General features: G+C 40.7%; 1 protein-coding gene across 1 annotated transcript in view; it reads right to left on the reverse strand.

Annotated features, from left to right (window-relative positions):
* LOC141787124 (noelin-2-like) overlaps nt 1-19604 on the reverse strand; it is a 44121-nt gene that overhangs the window by 10780 nt on the left and 13737 nt on the right. Inside the window, exons 3-5 of the mRNA XM_074665383.1 lie at nt 15505-15660; nt 6635-6854; nt 4235-4341 (exon numbers count right to left, since the gene is read on the reverse strand). Of these exons, the coding sequence (XP_074521484.1) occupies nt 4235-4341; nt 6635-6854; nt 15505-15660 (483 nt within the window). The remainder of the gene's footprint in view (nt 1-4234; nt 4342-6634; nt 6855-15504; nt 15661-19604) is intronic.

Consider the following 19604-nt stretch of genomic DNA (forward strand, 5'->3'; position numbering starts at 1 on the left):
TTTAAAATACTTATTTCTAATGTCTTCCCTACCTGTCTTGACCTCTTTGTCCTCTCTTTTTGTTTTCATTTGTCCCCTGTTTCTTTCATCCCTTCCAGCCCCTTTGTCTTGACTCCTCTTCTTTTGGCCTTCTTCCTCGTCTCTTGACTCTTCCTCTACCTGTCCACCTCCTCTTCCATTTTGTTTCTCAGCCTCCCACCCCCTCACCAGCAGGCCTTGTTCAGTCTGTCTCTGCTCTCTCTGTTTCTCTCGCTTCTTCTCACACTTTCAGCAGAGACATCTTGACAGATCAGGGGATATCCACACCTCAGCATCTGCTCTCAAATAGAGCGACAGGTGTGTGTTACTGCGCGCGTGTGTGTGTGGGGCTGTAAAGTATGAAACATGCACACTTGCACACATTCCCATATTGATGAGCTTATAAAGAATTCATAAATGCCAAACTGGGACCCTGTGCGGACTCTGTAGTCATGGATACCAAAGGATGTATGAGAATGGCTTTCCTAAGTGTGTTTGAGCGTGTGGAAGTGTGTTGAATCTTAAGACAATAAAATGCAGGCCTTGTAGCCTGTTAATGTAATGTTGGATTTATGTGATCGCAGTTATTGGACTTTAACAGAGTAAAATTTAAAGTCCATCGTGACTTTCAGATGGAGATAATACCACCAACAGCCTTGCAGTCCTGACCTTATGAAATATCAAAGGCTGCCAAGGTTATCTGAGGATGCATGCAGGAAGTGCTTACAGATTTTAATGTTTTGATTTTAATCAGTAGAGAGAAGAACACCAGGATGTTCATGAGGCGATGATGTCATTCACATTTTCTACAGGATGATGATTAAGAGTCCAAACTACATCAGAGAAAGCAGAGATTTTGTTAAACCAGTTGTGTTAAAGGGTTAAAGCAATCTGGCCCTTTACTTGACACGTGGGTCTAGGTCCTGCACCGGTACCTGCAGCACTAAAGCAATTAAAGGCTGGCAAGACAAGACTGTCAAAGTGGCACATTAATGTTGATTGATCTCAGGAAAAATCACGTCTTGAACACTTTAAGGCAGATTAATGGCACCTTTAAGTCATACGACACTGATCATATCACTGCTAAATATGACGAAGACAGGCCACAGCCTCACTTTTTTATTATCTCAAGCAACAGTATTTGAGAAAACATTCTGGTAACAAGCAATTAGGTTAACAATTTTCCTCTCTTTGTCGTGGCTGTCACAGTTTGAATCTGAACACATGCTCTGCAGAGTAACAGACACAGATGACCTCTGTTGAGTCTTTACTGTTAAAGCATTGACTGCAATGTGAATGTACCTTTCTATACAGACCTGCTTCTGTTCTGTTAAAGAGGGGTACTTTTTTAAGTTTTATACTGCTCTTCTTGGCTCTACATGATTTGCAGCTCAAAAATCGTATCTCTATTTTTTCTCGGTTTTAGAAAACTCTGATTTCAGTCTTTGTCCATAGGGCATTACCATAGACTGTTTAAAACATGGACGTAGTCTTGCTGATGCCACCCGCCTGTTTCTGGAACGGAAAATGAAGCACATCGGCTATAGCGGCCATATTGGTAGTGGCAAGGGCTTCGCGTACAGCTATAGGATGCCTGTCGGTCATGTGACCCTGAGCAGTGCCTCTGATTGTGCGAGCTCACGATCTTAATATCCTCTGAACGACTGAGTTAGAAAAAAATTCACCCCTGTACAGTGTGTGCTGATAGTAAAATCGGCGACTCAGATGGAGACGTTTTTTGAACCAGGCTGTAAATAGGTTAATTTCTGCTTTGAAAATTGATTTTTTGGCTTGGTGTGTATGTGACTTCTGGTACTTCCAGCCAGCCTCAAGCAAACACTCGAGAAACAGCAGATTTTAACACTTCCGCATTGTCTCATATTCTTAGACCGGATGTTGCTGCTTGGGCATTACTGGAGCTGGTGTCTTTTTAAGGCTCCATGCCCACAAAGCCCCTGTCTTTTGACTGGCCAGCCCTCTGGAGACCTGCTGAGGACAGAGATATGGGCAGACCTTGGTGTTTGAGGCCGCCCCTCCAAGGTGTCATGTGATGACTTCATCATTTTACTGAGTCTTGAGAAGACCTGAAGATCTCATGCTGGTTGTAGCACTGACTATTTTTGCAGTTTACAGACAGATTCAAGGATTTCCTTGACAGATATATAACAGTTTGAAAATTTGCACTTGTTGACACCAGCATCCAGTATTACTCATTTACTGTTTAAAAAAGTGGGAAAGCAAAGTACCCCTTCTACAAGACGGGTTTGCTACAGTTGCAGACCTATATTGACCTATGATCATCATTTGGTATCACATCTTTTCAATAGTTTTAACAAATCTTTAACAACAACCTTCCTCCACATGGCTCACTTAAAAAGCAGAAACCTATGAAAACATTTAAACCCAAAGCCAGCACATACAGAGGACTCACACTGCACTGAGTGACAAAGGGGGATCAATAGTTTATGCATAAACACTTATAAAGTGAGGTAAAGAATAAAGGGGAATGCATATATAACTGATTACAAATAGGTTAATACAGACTACAAGGTTTACCTGTGATGTTCTGAATCTCACAAAAATATTCAATATCTATTTTGGTTAATTAATCACAAAAACTGTAATTAACAAGATTATTTTATAATCCCCTGACAGCACCAGTGCGATTTAATGACGCTGTGATTTTGCTTGGGTGATGCAGGGCCCTGACTTCTCCCTGAACCTAACCCAGTAGGTGTTGATTTACAAATATGACTCAAATATAAAAATATCATGTATAACATGCGGGGCACTGAAACTCTTCTACCCACTGTCTTAGAAGACGGCACAATGATGTGTGAATCCTCAACAAGTGAGATTTTTTAGTCTCTGATATAATAAAGAAATCATATCAGCCTGAACATTCACAGTTTGCCAAAATAATTAACACTGGTAGCTTAGGTGCCAGTTACACCCTGATGTTGTTCTTAACTTGTGTGATAGGAGGACGTTTTTCAATGCTTGGCCTTTTTCATTTAAAAATGGTTATTGGTTTTTTTCTTGAAGATGGTATTTAACGCAGTGACATTCAGAAAGTGTACTCACAATTTTACAGCCTTTCTCTTTGCAATGATACAAAAAGTGAAAAATGTTTTGGGGACTAGAGCGTGTGTCTGTATAATGCTGAATGATTTTTTTGTATGACAAGCACCACTTAATGATTTATGACTCATGACTCACTTGTCAGAATTTCTTGTTCTGCTGCAGAGGTAACCTGCAGAGACTTTTTGTGTCAAATGCGTCCACTCGACAGCTTTCATAGCAATGAATGGGAGGCAATTATTGAGAGGAAGTTCACTCCATCTCCTTCACACTTTCATGAGTTACTGTAAACAATGTAAGTTAATTTTTAAAATAAATTATGAATATTCAAACGCTAGAAATTATTCATTTATAGAGACGGGAATGCATCCCACACATTAGTCAAGCCCCAAGGAAAAAAAAACAAACACCTTGAGCGTCTGGAAAATCTGAATGTAAACATTTGTGTTTGTTTACCAGAGAGCTCCACAGGGCTTCATCAAGCCTGAAGAGAAGCAGGATGAAAGTGATTTCAGCTGATTGCTGCTTCTTGTACTTTCGCTGGCTTATTTATAACACATCTCCAGAAAGAACACTTAGTGAATTTTCTATTAATTGCCCTATTTGTGCGCTGTGGAATGTCAAAACCAGATTGAGGAACATTAAGCACACGGCGTTAAATGATCGAGGCACAAAAAGCGTCTTTTCCCGGGATGGAGGAGCAAACAGACTGAGGGAGCTGCAGCGTTTTAACTTTACCTACAGTCACAGTGGGAACTGGGAAACAGACGGTAATAACTGGGATACTGCTGCTGTGTAGAGCTCCTTCTCATCACCAGGGAACGGCTCTAATAGGCAACAGCCAGGGGTCACCATGGCGATATAAATCACACCTGGCAACTGGGAGACAGTCGCCTTGACAACTAGCTTAATGTGCGCTCCCTGAACATAGTAAGTGTGTGTGGTGTGTGTTTGGGAAATGGGTGAAGCCTGTAGCGGGTGCAGACAGAGTGCATGCAGGAGTCATTACAGAGGTAAGGCAGGGAGACAGAATAAGTCTATACAGAAAAATATGGAGCTTAGTAAAGTTATGACCGCATTCATAACACCTGCTTCACATCTCATATACACACACATACACAGAAGGTGCACCTACCCTGCTGTCAGAGCTAGGAATCATAGCATCAGTCATCCAGGAACCAAAGCGGGACCCCGAGGCTCTCACGGTGATCGGGGTGCTCACTGAAGTCAGCCGGCCACAGCCTGCGACCAAAACACACAGAAAATGTTGTGTAAAATCTATCATGTAGATAACACATATTGACTGCAGACAAATTATAGTGATTGAATTGTGAAGCCACAGTTTGTGTTATATTTTGGTTTGGGTTTAGTGACGGAAAGCAGGGAGGTCACCAGCCCTGCTGATGTATGACCCGCCATCACCTGTCTCTGGGTCTGACTCATTTCATCCACATATTATAAAAGCTGTCACATAAAATTACAAAACAAACATGAGAGACATGACCAGAAAATCCTTATATAAAAACTTTTATCATCAACCTTTTCTTTTCAATGAATCTGCATGAACAAAAATCTGAAAATGCTAAAGCCTGAGTCCTTGAAGTGCTTCAGTGGAATATAGCTTGTGTCACTGACAACTGCAAAAGGCTGTGGTCAGCTTGGTTAACAGCAGCATGATGGATTTTAAAAGTGACAATTTTTCACTTCAAAGTACGATCAAAATGTTGGCATAAAAAAAATCTAAAAGCACTTCTGCTGCTGTAGGCATTCCTCTGCTGTCTATCCACACAGCTCAGTGTGTCCCAGCGACTCAATTTCATGTGAGGACAAAAAATGTTTCCTTCTCTATCATCACATATGACCTTGTCACACTCATGTTAAAGCCCCTTGCTTACTGCCCGGAAAGAAATATGTGGGAATTTTGAGAAGAAAAAAAACCCACACACACTTTTAAAGTGCTGTGTTAGATTAGACAAAAACATTCTGACACGTGTCTGGTGGATGTGGAGCCACAGCCAGCAGCCTACGAGCTGGCTGAGCACAAAGACTGGAGACAACCTACAGCCTGATTCAGGCCAAATGCTGGATGTAAAATTTAGTGTACAGCCACTAAAGCAGTATGAACCTTTCACCGCAACCTTTATTATATGCATCAGCAAATTTTCTTTACGTTAAACTACGTTTCATAATCATATTTTTAACCATGTCAACGTATCCACTGTGTGGTTTTCAGGTGCTTTAAGACATATCAGGAGAAATTCAGAATTCAGCACTCATTGCCGAGGAGGCTTCGAAAACTGCTGTGCACTCATGTCAGATTCTGGCAGATATGGTATAATACACAAGATATCTGTAGAAGCGCTGCTGTCAACTCGCTGCTACAGTGATATGAAAGGTATCAGTGGAGAAGCAAGGAGTAACTATGTGTCTATATTTTGTGAGTTCAACTTATTCAAAAGATTGTCAGGGTTGCCAAAAAGTTTCCGACCATTTATAACGAAGCTAAGAATAAAAAAAATGATGGATGCTCGTTGCAGAGAGAAAAGTAAATGGGCTCAGAAATGGACCTGTATTCAGCATATTTCATTACTCACAAAAATAATAATAATAATTTTTAATTGTTGTTTTTTCACAGTTCCATATTCAAACATATTCTGTGGATCCTCTGACTCCATTGGTTGTTTTACTCCATCTTACCCTTGAAACTGTGTCTGCGTTGTTAGTAGGGATGGGTACCTTTCACATTCAAAACGATATGGTACCAATGCCCGGCTCCAGGCAATCGGTACCAGCACTCAAGGGTACTAGTTTTTGGTATTTTTTTGGTACTTTTTTGTGTTTTTGTGGTAAAAAATATATAAATTTGTTTAATATACAATTTTTCAATGTGACATATTTATTTCTCATTGCATAAACTTGCAATGCTGTGTGCATGTCCAGAATAGAAAATCTCCATCTCTTCCACTCCCTCACAGTCACAAAGATGCATTTAGGTACCTAAACATGGTACCTTTTGGTTTCACGTGAATCGGTACCTGGTACTTTTGACAGACTCCGGTTGGTACCTATAAAAGTACCTAATTCGGTACCCATCCCTAGTTGTTAGTCTTGTATCTCTATTTTTTTAACTTTCAAAAACAACTGAACCAAGTTATTAAGGCAGAGGTTTCTAACCTACTGATCCAAAGGATGGTGTTTCCTTAAATAAAGTTGTGACTTACAGAGCAATGTTCCTGCAATGCATTGTTCAAATTCAGTGACACAGACCCTGCCCAGTTCACATCCACACTTTTCATTCTCAAAGCCCTGGATTATGATGCTTTTTCCTCTCTTTGTTAAATTGAGGGCTCCATTCCAGTTTCAAAGCCCCTTTTAGAGCCACAAAAGGGATTATACAACCATTTTCACAGTTCCTAACAAGTCAATTCCTGTTTGTGTGTAATCTGGTAAGTGCCCCTTTAAACCCCCTGTATTTTCCATTTCAATAACACACATTCTTTTCTTTTCTGTGTATGTGTCCCACTCCAGTACATACCCAGTTTGTTCATGCAACTGTGCAGCCTGGTCTCCAGCAGTAAGACCCTCTGCTGAAGCTCTTCATAGTCGTACGCTCCAACCTCCTCCTGAATGGACGCCAGCATGACGGACAGGTTGAGGAGCTCCATTCGTAGAGTGGCCAGCGTCTGCAGGTCCAGTCTATACTGATCCACCACTGACAGGAGGGGACGGAGCTGAGACATCTGGCCTTTCAACTCCTGTGGGTGAATGAGAGACACGGTCCACATCACAGACTGACACCTGTCACTGTTACGTTTGGCTTCAGGGCCACAAACCTGCCAATTTCGCTGTCCCCTGCTTGAGAGTTGATTGAAAATTGATCATATTTAAACAAGAGAGTAAACACATACATCAATTCTTCTACAACACAAAAAAAGCTCATTTCAAAGATATTCTTAGCAGTCAAGAAAGTCGTTTGAGTCTCATAAACACATATCTCAAGTTTTCTTTGTAGACAGGGTCAAGTAATCTGGATTTTGACAACTTGTCAGAAACGTCAGAAAATAATTGACATGTGAGTGTGGAGGTTTGGTGATAATGACAGACTGTGCTCATTTAGCCAGAGTATCTCTTATGCTTGTTTGGTGTCTACTTGTCAGTGAAACAGTGCATTCTCACCAAACACTGTTTCAGATTGGTTCAGTGCTGTAACCTCTGTTCTTGCTAGCAAGGACTGATGGCCCCTTAAATGTAGCAGTCTGTTATCAGTGTGAAAGCGACCTGAATGAGGGCGTGAGACGAGCAGCGTCTTTTCTGTGAGTCACGAAAAGGCTAGAAAAGCACTGTATCACCATTCAGCTTCATTCTGCTGAAAATGTTGTATGTATTCACTCCGAATTTATTTTAAAGGCCCAACAAAGATTGAATTAAACCATCTCCAGGATGTTTTTGTACAATCTCCCTCTTCCTTTTAAATCTGTCTCCATCTCTCTGCCTCTCTCTCTCTCTCTGGTTTCCTTAATGTAACAAAACTGTTTCCCAAACACCACCTCGCAAAAGTATTCCCTGATAGTAATTTTAACAGAAACTTACAAAACATGAAAACAGAAAATACTTCAACACCCATCAATTACATTAAACAACATCCCACTTTGTGTCATCTAGAAGATCACTCAAAGAGGGCAGACCTCCACAAAGCATATTGTAATTGTGATGCAACACTTTAGTCCTACTTTAATGTTATACTCCCTTTCAGCAGACTGTCTGCTACAATTTGGTGTTAGTTGCAGGTTTGTACGATAATTTGTTACTTGACAGTGTTGGAAATTATGATGACCCAGTACATATTTCATATTTCGGCTTTGCCAGGATCTTGATCGTACTTTTACATCTGTCAGAAATTATCGTGACCTTGTCTTGAATTGTTTTGCAAAGCAATCCGACCATTTATCGTGGAGTTATATAGACATATGGTGAAATTGGCCCTATCTTACAATGATATAGAATCCTTTAAAAAAGTCCTGGATCTGGACGGTGACCCGGATCAAAATCAGCAAAATTTAATCACTTCTCTCTTACCACATTTTGAACATTTCCTGAAACTTTCCTAAAGATCTGTTTGTTACTTTTTGTGTTATGTTGTTCACAGACTAACAAACAGACAAACTCTTCCAAAAACATAACCTCTTTGGCAGAGGTAACAAACCCAAAAAAGGGACCTGTTTTCATACAAGAAATAAAGCCCTTTTACACTGGCTTCACAGGTTAGTCCTTGAGGTGGCATTCCTTTATTATGCAGTCAACTCTGGTTCGGTTAAAGCTAATGAAACTTCTATTTTCTCTTTCTGTTCTACATGAGGTACCTTAATGTGAAGCCCACATACAGTCAGGGGTTAATGAGAGTCTTCAGGGACTGGTCAGCTGGTTTAAAACAGGGTAATGTTAGGAACAGTTGGTCTGCTGCTGGAACATCCTGTATGTATTATTAATCATTTTGGGTGGTTTCAGTTTTGTAGAGTCGACACACTACTTGTAGGAACAGGACTGAAACCACAAAAGAGAGTTCTTATTCTATCTATAATTCATTAAATAAAAATCATAAAATGTTTATGAAATCTGAATGACAAATTAGTCATTAAAATTCTCTTGGTACAAAGCCCTGTTTTTGTTCCTCAGCCTCTTTTGGTTTTATTTGTCCATTCCAAGTGGCTCATTCAGGACAAAGTCGTGTTTATACAAGCAGCCAAACCCCCACAGTTATAATCCTGAAATGAAATTGTTGTTCATTTTGGACTGGTTGCACGCTACAGCCTGCAACAAAGTCAGACTTTGTCGGGCACCATGTTTTCCTCCTCTACTAAATTATTTCTCTTCATTTGACGGTGAAAATGCTGTGTGTCATGAGTAATTGCGTCTCCATCTTCCTCACATCTCGCTAAGTCTGTCCATGGAGAGGAGCTCAGATGTGTGGGAAAGACATAAGTGAGGAAGGCGAGGAACCACATTATCCAAATGGAAAGCAGAAACCCCAGAAAATGCTGGAGGGACTACATATCCCATCTGGCCTGGGAATACTCCATCTTCCCACAGGAGGAGATGGAAGATGGAGAGGAGGAAAGAACGTCTGGACTACTTTGAACAGTCAGCTGGCCCAGAAAAGCAGCATAAAATGGAAAGACAAATCTCCTCTCTTTGCATCCTGGCCCCCTTCCTGTCCAAAAGCTTACCCTCTGGATGAAAATTGATCTTTTAAAACGGAAGGAGGGCTGGAGAGTGCTGGACTTTTTCTGAGATCAATATTTAGTGTATGAATTATACGTTGGGCACAGCTGTGTGTTGCAGCAGGAGGACAATAAATGCCTCCTCCCATATGCAGCCTCTATTCCTCTGCTTATGCTCAACACTTAGATGTCATTTCACCCTAAAATCCCCCCTCCCCCTGCGGAAACATTCACCAGGCAGACAGAGGAGTTGGATTTGATTTGGGGAAAAGGAAAGGGATTAAAAGAAGTGTCAAAAACAAAAACATTATCATCTCCTCAGAACATCCCATACCCCACACACAAGCACAAAAACACATCCAGGAAACAGGCTTGGCAGCCAGTCGAACACTTTGTGTCTAATCCCTCTGCTGCTATCCTCAAATCAAAACCTAGACACTTCCCTGACGTGGCTCATAAATGTTTTCCTGAGCTGTTCTTCACGTGCTTGACCTTAAATTAGGACATTTTCTCCACACTGATTGGTACTGACATGGTGATTTGCATGTTGAGTTCATTAATATGTATTGAAATCACTTGTGACTAAATGCTGAAAATGTCACAGCCTGTTAGATAGTAAACACTTTACCTGGCTAATCCTCCCCTGCCATGTCTCCCCCTTTATCTTCACCTCTCTATAATCTCTCCCCTCCTGTTTCTCTCTTTTATCCCCCCTGCCTAACCTTTACCTCCCCTCCTACTTCACTTTGCTCATTCCCTCCACCCACTGGCTGAGGGGAAATGAGGATGGCAATAAGTCATTTACCCCTCGTTCCCTGCTCCTTTTTTTTTTTTTTCAAACATTCAATCAATTTGTTGTCCCGTCAGACTTTATCCCTCTGTTTTGCCTCCTCTTCTCCTTCATCTCCCTTGTTCTCGTCCCCTCATGAGATGGAAATGCTGTTTAGTTATTGATAAACTTAGTGTAGCTGCATATCACATAAATATTCACTAGGTCTGCCTCTCAGTGCAGAGGCAAAAGCTTATGACTGTGAAAACCCCTGAGGAGCACAGAGCATGCCCACACACACACACACACACACACACACACACACAAACACACACACACACACACACACACACACACACACACACACACACACACACACACACACACACACACACACACACACACACACACACACACACACAAAACTCTCTGTCTCACTCACACACACACATAAACTAACCACATGAAAACTTAAAAACAGACCCCAGAGCTCCGTGATGTTGTTAAGAAGATTCTTGGGCAAAAGATGAAAGGCAGAATGGATTAACGGGAATGCGGGAACTCTATTTGGAAAACTACTGTAAGGGGAAGTGTGTTTGTGTTTGTGTGTGATTGTTTGTGTATGTAGTTCACTTATGAAACCTCTGTCTGCTTCATATAGCATCTTATACTTTTATAACCCTGGCTCCAAAACAGTTGGGATGCCGTGTAACATATTGATAGAAATGACTAAAGCTAGTTCCGAGACATCATGTTGAAACTAAAACAATATATTGTTTTGTGAAAGATTTCTATTCTTATTTAAATTGGTGCCACTTACTCCTGCTCCTGTCACAGGTTTTTGTGACAGGAGCATGTTTACTATCGTGTTGCATCACCTCTCCTTTTTAAAAACACACTGTAGACGTTTGGGCACCTAACAAAACACTGACAGGGGTTTTAAACATGAGATGTTATCTTATTCTTGCCCAATTTAAAACTGTATCTACTTAACATTTCAGGGTCTTGCTTTGGTTTTGCAGTTTAATTAAGTTTCTTTCAAAAACAATTTAATAGAAATTGAAAAGATGTACAAAAGATGCTAGGCCCCATCCATTGGCTATGGTTGCCTTTTGCAGCAGCTCTCTTCTTTGTCAGTTTCTTGTAATTTTTTGTCTCTTTTTCATAATCTTTGTATTTGGAGTGGATCATTACTTTGTATGCCTCATTTATTGGTCATGAACACCAAACTTTTTGTGGCTTCAGTGATATTTTTTACTACTTTTTCTCCTGTGTTTGTCTGAAGATCCTACATGTAACCATGGCTACATTGTTTACATGTGAACTCAGCTGTTAGCAGCCTGTAGCATGTCAATGCTAACTGGTGCAAGGCCTGCTGTCTTCCCACAAGGTGAGGAGAAGGAGGTGAAGACAACGTGCTGGTTCTCAGGTGTGAGCTAAGAAGTGACGACATGGACCAGTCCTTCCATCCATCATTATGGGGAACGTAAGATCTATCTCCAATAAGATGGACAAGCTAGCTGTGCTAACCCAGCAACAAAGGGAATACCAGAGGGCAGAGTAGCATCATGCTATTCACAGACATGGCTAACAGAGCCAACATCAGACACCAACGCCATGTTGGAAGAGCTTCACCTGCTGTGAGCAGACAGGATCTAGGAGACAGAGATGGAGCATGACTGAAGAAGCTCAGTCCTGGACCCTGTGGAGATGGAGGCTGGCTGAACTGGACAATGATGGACAAGCTGTCAGCATCTATTTTCTTATGGACCTTTTTGCACTTTCTATACACTTTCTTACTTATGTTTTCTTGATTGCTGCTGTGACTTAAATTTTGTTGTACTTGTTACAATGACAACAAAGTTCTATTCTATTCTATTCTATTCTAAAATATGATGTAGATGTACATTTATCACAGAATGATCTTCATTTATTAAACTATAACCCTGTCATATCTCCTCTATTATAAAGAGTATTAAAGTTGTTTTCCCTTCTTTTTTGTGTGGTGGTGTTTTTTCCCCTGCTCTGTCCGTGTTTGTCAGGGCGTGGCATTCCCTCACTCCCAGGCTGCCAATCTACTCCACACCTCTAATCAGCTCCTGCAGTACACTCAACAATCAGTCTTTGCCAGAGTGTTCAGTGCTTCATGCAGTGCTCTACTTTTGTCAAACAATTTTGTCAAGAGAGAATCTTGGATTTTTGTGCTCTGAACTTTGCTAATTAACGAGAGTTTTCACACTGGCAAAAACTCAGTGATTCCTGAACCTAATCATGAACTGACAGATATCTGTTCAGACCCGACAAAAAATACAAAAACCTGAAAACAACCTGAAAAGTTGGTTTACAGCTGGAGCTAAAAAAGTTGGTGATACCGTGAAGTAATCAGTGGGCATATCATTTTCTGTGTTGATAAAATGAACAGAAAGTGGAGGGAGTCCAGGAAAAATAAAGAAGAAGAGTGGATGGTGGAGTGAGGAGACAAAAGTTGGACGGTAGTTTGGGCATACATAATTGTCTTCAATGCCTACTCATCAGCAACAGTTGTTGTGTGCTTGATTGCTGAATAAAAACCAAAACCTCAAGTCCAGCAAAAAACACTTTTGGAATATTGATGCAATCCACCATTTTGCTGGTGTGTTTTCTGCCCGAGTAACGCAGAGTAATGCTCTCCAAGGTGTAACCAGTTCCAGAGCCAGAACCTTGCCAGTGTGTAAGCCCTCTCAGTTTCAGGATCACATCTTATCCCAGATTTCCTGTTTTTTCATTCTCAACCTACCTTGCTCAAACTATCTCAAATAAAGTCTTTTTTTTCTAAACCACTGTCTGATTTTTGGGTCCAGGAACTGCCAAGTCTGACAAATTCAAGTGAGGTTGACAACCATGCGAGCCAAATACTGATGCAATGATCAGTGTGATTTCTACAGCAAACATCGAGCTACAGTCAGCAGCTGCTGAGCTTCGAAACCCTAACAGGATAAACTCAGGTGTGGGCTTTTAAGACTTGAATTCAACATGTGTTTAATCCTTTAATGAAAATCATAAAAACAAAACATGCTGTGAAGTCAAGGAGAAGGTTTTGAGAAACGCTAAAAAGAGCAGTTTTACATTAAGCTCTGAAGAAGAAAACAGAAGACCACATATGATCACACACTCAGGCTGTGAAGCTGCAACAACAAAGATAAAAAAAACCCTGGACGAAGGTGTGGTACATTTATACCTGATGTAGAAGCTGAAATGCAAGAGCTGAAGAGTTCAAAGATCCTGGGACCTGAGTACTTTAGTTTTAAAAATCATTATAGTGTCTGAAAAATCAATGTTACATCATGTGAAAAAAAGTTGGAAAAGTCTGTTGTTTCACTGCATGTCAATCTCTGAGTTTTTAAGACACCAGTGCAAGTCAAGCTGGCCTTTTTTCCTCGAGACTTTGACTTAAGTCAAACTCATGGCTCCTCGTTTCACATTTGATTTGGTTTGTGAGTGTGTTCAGAAAATGCATGAATTGCTTTATTCCCCTTGGACAGTAAAGAGGACTACTTCAAATTTAAAGACACCAGAAGATTGTGATCTGAGTTCAAGTTACAGCCCAGTATTTTCAGATCATTAACTGTACTCCTTTGCTTTCTTCTCTTTGAGACCTTTCCCATTTTTGTTCTGCAGAGAAGTTATTGAATCCTGAAGCCAACATCGACAATCAGTGACACTAAATAACCTACCTGCTCTGATTCTTGGTGAAGTAATGAGAACTTAACTGCCAAATGTTTGAAATACAGCAAGTTTAAACATTCTGACTTTGTGTAGACTGGAATTTGTGCCCATACAAATCAGCAAGTATTTGCATCTAAGCACTGACTCTGAAACAGTGCCATGCAAACAGTTGGTGTACTCTTTGGTCAGAATCTGTCGAACTGCTGCAACTTCTCCACTCTATAAACACGTTTATGTAAGCTTTGGCCGAAAAAAAAGAGGCTGCTTTGGTGGGCTATCAAACTCACTACAGCACACCACAAGCTGTGAATTATTCAACTTCACATAAAAGTTTTACCACACTATACCTGCAATCACTGGCCCTGCACTTAAGGATACAAACAATCAATACTTTCTGGCTGTGTGACTTGGCAGGTTAAAATTTAATCACACTGAGCTGAAGATGAATGAATCAGGATCAATTCAAGTCTTAAAAGACCCTGTTGGCTTTATCCCCTTCTGAATGTCTGAGATTATAATTTGTTCTTTGGGCAGAGAAAAGTGTCAAAAAATGTGCTTCAGCTCATCTTTACTTATTGTTCCTCCTGTGTCATCTTATTATCTTGTGCAGAGAAATCCTGTGGGCATAACAGTGCTATTTGCACATCAAAAGACACCTTGATGCTTTTTCTGAGGAAAGGCTATATTTAGTTGAAAATGACTGAACATGACACGTTAAAACACGACTTATATTTAGTTCTTAAATGATGCTTACTAAAACTTTGCCCGTGGACGTGATATCTGTAAGCTTTTAAGTCAGATTTAGCTCACTTTCATTCTGGCATCAAACAAGGAACACAAATCCCTGAATCTATGTTCACGGCGAAAGTTATAAGCAGGTGTAGACAGTTTACAAGGTTTCGACTCCACTTTATAGAGTCAGTGTCATTAGTAGTGCTGATCTCCGTAGTAAACCAGCTGTGTCACAGCTGACTTAACAGCCAGATCCTCACTCCTCATATCTGCACTCTTTAATTCTCGATAGCTCTTCAGATCGTCTTCCTCTTGCCGGCTGCTTTTGTTGTTGGCACAGACGGCTGCCAGCGGCATTGTGGCAGAGAACACCGAGCATGATCAGATTAGTACTCCTAATTTAGGAAGTGAAATAGATTCAGGTTTTCCTTCAATAAACAGCGATATTTATCCAGTGAGATAATCTCATCTTCCTGTTTCAGAATTCAAAACACTGATGGCGAGCTGAAAATAAACTCAACACGAGCACGCTCCACTTTAGAGCGTCAATATTATGTAAATATGCTCATTAATATTAAAACTTCACATTGAATCCAGACATATTTTTCTCTTTTTTTTTGGACGCCATGGAGTTGTAATATGTGCAGCGACACTGCAGATCTGCTGGAACCTTCTGTACAAGACTGTGAGACTCTCCTCACAGCAGACATGAGGCCAGTGAATTGACAGCTTCAAGACACATTTTGTCCCCTCTGTGAAAGATGCTCGCATGTCTGAGTGCAGGCAGGAATCTCCAACTTGGCATGCGTGAAATCAATGTTTTCACGCCAAAGGTTATATGCTCCCTGCAGTGGCTGTCTTTAAGTGTGTGATTCAGTGTCTGGCTGTGTGTTGTTTGTGTGTGTGTGTGTGTGTGTGTGTGTGTGTGTGTGTGTGTGTGTGTGTGTGTGTGTGTGTGTGTGTGTGTATGTGTGTGTTTACCTGCAAGCCCTTAGCTGTCAGAGAGCGAGGGTTTCCAACATAAGTGTGCAGACGTCCATCCACTCCTCTCAGCAGGGGCTCAGAGTCTCGGACATACTGCAGGTCTCTGGAAGTCCGCAGGTCCACCACTTCCATGGACTGACTCACATTTTGAACCTGACACACACACACACACACACACACACACACACACACACACACACACACACACACACACACACACACACACACACACACACACACACACACACACACACACACACACACGCACACACGCATACAAACAGAGTAGATATAGTGGATGATAGTTAGTTGCCAGAAACGCTTATCGGTACTCTTGGCTGTCTTCAGATATCTGCCAAATGCTATTTATTTCCAAACACCTAACATGTGAACAAACATTTAAAGGGACCTTTCATCTAAACTACAAAATGGATTCATTTTCTTTACACCTCTCCTGGTACCAAGCCAAGATGACCGTTCAGGATTTATTTGCCCAAGAGACATCCATCTGTGAGATTTCTGCTTCTGCCACAGCACAAAAAGATAAAAGTTTTATGTGTACCATTAAAAGCAGTGAAAAATGACAGAAGGCAGCTTGTCTTCCTGGACACACAGGAGCTGTTTATTCCTTTTGAGTTTTAGAAACTGTAACAATATCATCTGAATGATCTAAGACAATAGAGCTGGTATCTTGTCTGCCTATTCCATGAGCACAGAAACTGCACAGAAGCGTTTTGAGCTCCAGGGGACTGCTTGTGATTTTCCAATCTCACCCAGGTAGAAAAAAAGCACCCGCTCTGTTCAATGATACATCATGTATTAAAACTTTCAAGTCCTGCTGACTCAGTGCGTTTTTTAAGGTTTTTCTTACATTTCACAAATGGCACAGAAGCTGAGCTCATACATTCATTCACATACATGCCAAGGTCGAGGAAAACTCTTCATTCCAGAGCCTGATGTCTCTTGTGTCTGTGGAAGTTAAAACAAAGGCCTGTGCAGTTGTTTCTCCTGGTTTTCGTGTCTCTGGGGCACAGCTGCAAAATCTGTTGTTCTTCCACTCTGGTGCAGTTGGTGACCCCTCAAAGAACTGCAGGCTGAATCAGCTTTGTTTTTTCAGTCTCAATCCTTGTATGACTTGCGAACTAGCGATGAATCTGCTCTTCTGGCATCTAAAAAATATGACTGAAGTGTTTCGGCTGACTATGATATCAAGCCGTTTGTATTCAGGCCAGAGTACAGAGCCAAAGAAATGCAGCAGAATAAGGCCAACTTAGCAGCTGTTTGAACACAATGCATCCTGATACATGTAGGCACTGCCAGCTCTCCCCGGTGAGACTGCAGCACTCAGCAAGAACTTATTACCTCAAATGACTAAATCAACTTTAAGCACTGATTAGGACTTTGCGTGAAACATGAGAAAAATACCCTTAATCCTGACATTTGTGTAAAGGTGAAACAAAATATCAAAATGGCAACAAATCATCATTCTAACCTGTGATACATTTATCGATACACAGGGGCTGAATATGAATGTTTGATTGAATTAATAAGGCACTCTGGATAAATTTTCCTGCCAATTTGAATCCATGGTGCTAATTACAAGATTGTAGAGTAACACGAGGGGAAGTTAATTGGGCAAACAAGAAGTTGACAGCTGCATGATACCAGAGAAAGACAGTGGGATGTCAGGCAGTCGTGAGAGAAGCAAAGAAACACACAAATCATATTTAAAAACTGAAGTGAAGAAAGAGAAAAAGCTGCTCCATCTCTTGGCGCTGAGGCGAGAAGACAAGTGGAGGATGTGCTCCAGTCTGCAGACCAGGTTCACTCACTTGCCGTGGGTGGATTTAACAGTTCAGAGTGTTAAATGTGTTAATACCGCCTTTTATCCACGAGTGGGAAATGCACTCCTATGTGCTATGAAAGATTGGACGCTCAAGACCCACACAGTGCTGATGGAGCAGAAGTTTGACTGAAGGCGATGCAGAGAGGAGCTTGTTCTAATGTCTGAGCAGGAAATGTGAACAGGTCTTTGAACACACGCTGTTAATAGCTACATGGTAGTTATGGAAATTCAATTCACAGGCTTCAAACAACAAAGTGGGCTGCACAGTGAAGCAGTGGTAAGTGCTGTTGCCTCACAAGAAGGTTCCTGGTTTGATTTCCAGTAGGGCTGAACAATTAATCGAATTTAAACCAACATCACAATGTAAAAGAGTGTAATCGCAAAGGCTGCAATTAACCAAAAAAAAAAAAAAACCATTTTAATTTGCATTTACTTTAGTTTGTGTTTTGTTATTGATGAGAGATCAGCAAGATTTTTATACAATTCATATTTAAATTCATGTTCACACAGTGTTTCTTTTATTTTATGAAAAAGTGCACTTGACATGTTAATATATTTCAGTGGTTGAGCCAGAGATTTGGTCTTATTCACATTTCTGTACTTTATTTTGTGTGAGATCCATAGACGAGAGGATTCATACTTCTTTTTTTATTTCATTGTTCATACCAGGCCTGTTGTTTCGCAGAGCTTTTTTTCTTCTTTTCTGATTTTATTTAAGGAAATTAATGATAATTTTATTACACATCTACAAGGCTTGAAGTTAAATCAGTCATTATTCTACTGTGACTGTAATAGTTAAATAAAGATGTGTTATTCTTATTAATTCATGCTTCATTTCATCATAACATGTAGGCCTGGCATTCAGGAAAAAAAATGTGTCTATGTTACAGTATCCTTTGTTGTGTTGGTCATACTATAGAACGGTTTATTACTTGTGTTCAGTAAATAATGTAGAAGATAAACATCACCCCCAAAAATTTGCATGCTAAATAGCAATCGCAATATTGGTCCAAAAAAATTGCAATTAGATTATTTTCCAAAATCGTTCAGCCCTAATTTCCAGGACAGGCTGGAAAGATGTGTTTCTGTGTGGAGTAAGCATGGTCACCTTGTACATGCATGAGTTCTCTTCGGGTACGGCGGTTTCCCCCCAAAGTTCAGAAACATGCTCACCAGGCTGATCAGTCACTCTAAAGTGCCTGTGAGGTGTGAGAGTGTGTGTGTGATCGGTTGTGTTTCTGTACATAGCCTTATCCCCAAAGACGGCTGGGCAGGCTCCAGCTCTCCCATTACCCAAAAAGGGAAAAGCGGTAAAGATGAATGGATGGATGGTTATTCAAGGGGCTATGAGGGCTGTCTGGAAAAGTTTGTGTTCCTCTAAAAGAAAGACTGTTTTCCATGAGCATTAGCCTCCACTGTCGTGACTCTTACCAGCGTGTGCTTTTGTTTTGTGCGTTTGAGTTTCTTACATCATTACAAAATAAATCCAACAAATCATTTTCGGCGGAGAACAACACAGAGCTCTCTTCTCACTGCTAAACTTTGGTGTGGTGTTGTCATGGAAATTTTAACATGCTGTAAATCTGCCCTGTCCCAGAAAATCCGACTTGGAAACTGAGAAATAAGAAATGACCCTTTTTGGTGCTGATAATCTCGTTTTAAATTGTAGAAGATCGGCATATAGAAGTGAGACCTTTTCTAGATCATAGAAAATTCTCACACAGACTTGAAAGTATTGCTGTTCTGTTATATCATCAGCATCGTGGGCCAAGAACCATGTTGAATCATACAGCATGGTTTTGAATCACAATGTAGCATGAACCACCTTGCAGTCTAAATGCTAACTCCAGTAATGAAGACAAACTGACACTCAGCTGGTATCATATTTTGCATGTACTGAAGTAAACAGGATAAAATAAAGTTGCAGCCGATGGGTCTGTTTACAGTTTTTCACCAACTGGAACATCAGGGCTAGGATGATATGTTTTGTCCCCCGATTCGATTCTTTTACGATTTTTAGATTGTGGTTTTTGACACCAGACCATGTGAAAATGAGAATGATGATAATGATGTCTACTGTCTGACTTTATCAGGAGACATACCCCCCACAACCCACACTCCCACACACACACACAAACACAAAAAATGCACACTACATGTAAATCAGTTTTTAGGATTGATTCAGGGGATTCGACATCTCGCCTTTTTCCCAACCCAGCTTATAGACCAAAATGAAGGATTAAAATTTGGG

The sequence above is a fragment of the Halichoeres trimaculatus genome, unplaced genomic scaffold (assembly GCF_033239565.1).
Source record: "Halichoeres trimaculatus isolate MK-OKI-2021-1 unplaced genomic scaffold, fHalTri1.1 fHalTri1_scaffold_2, whole genome shotgun sequence".
In the NCBI taxonomy this organism is placed as follows: domain Eukaryota; kingdom Metazoa; phylum Chordata; class Actinopteri; order Labriformes; family Labridae; genus Halichoeres; species Halichoeres trimaculatus.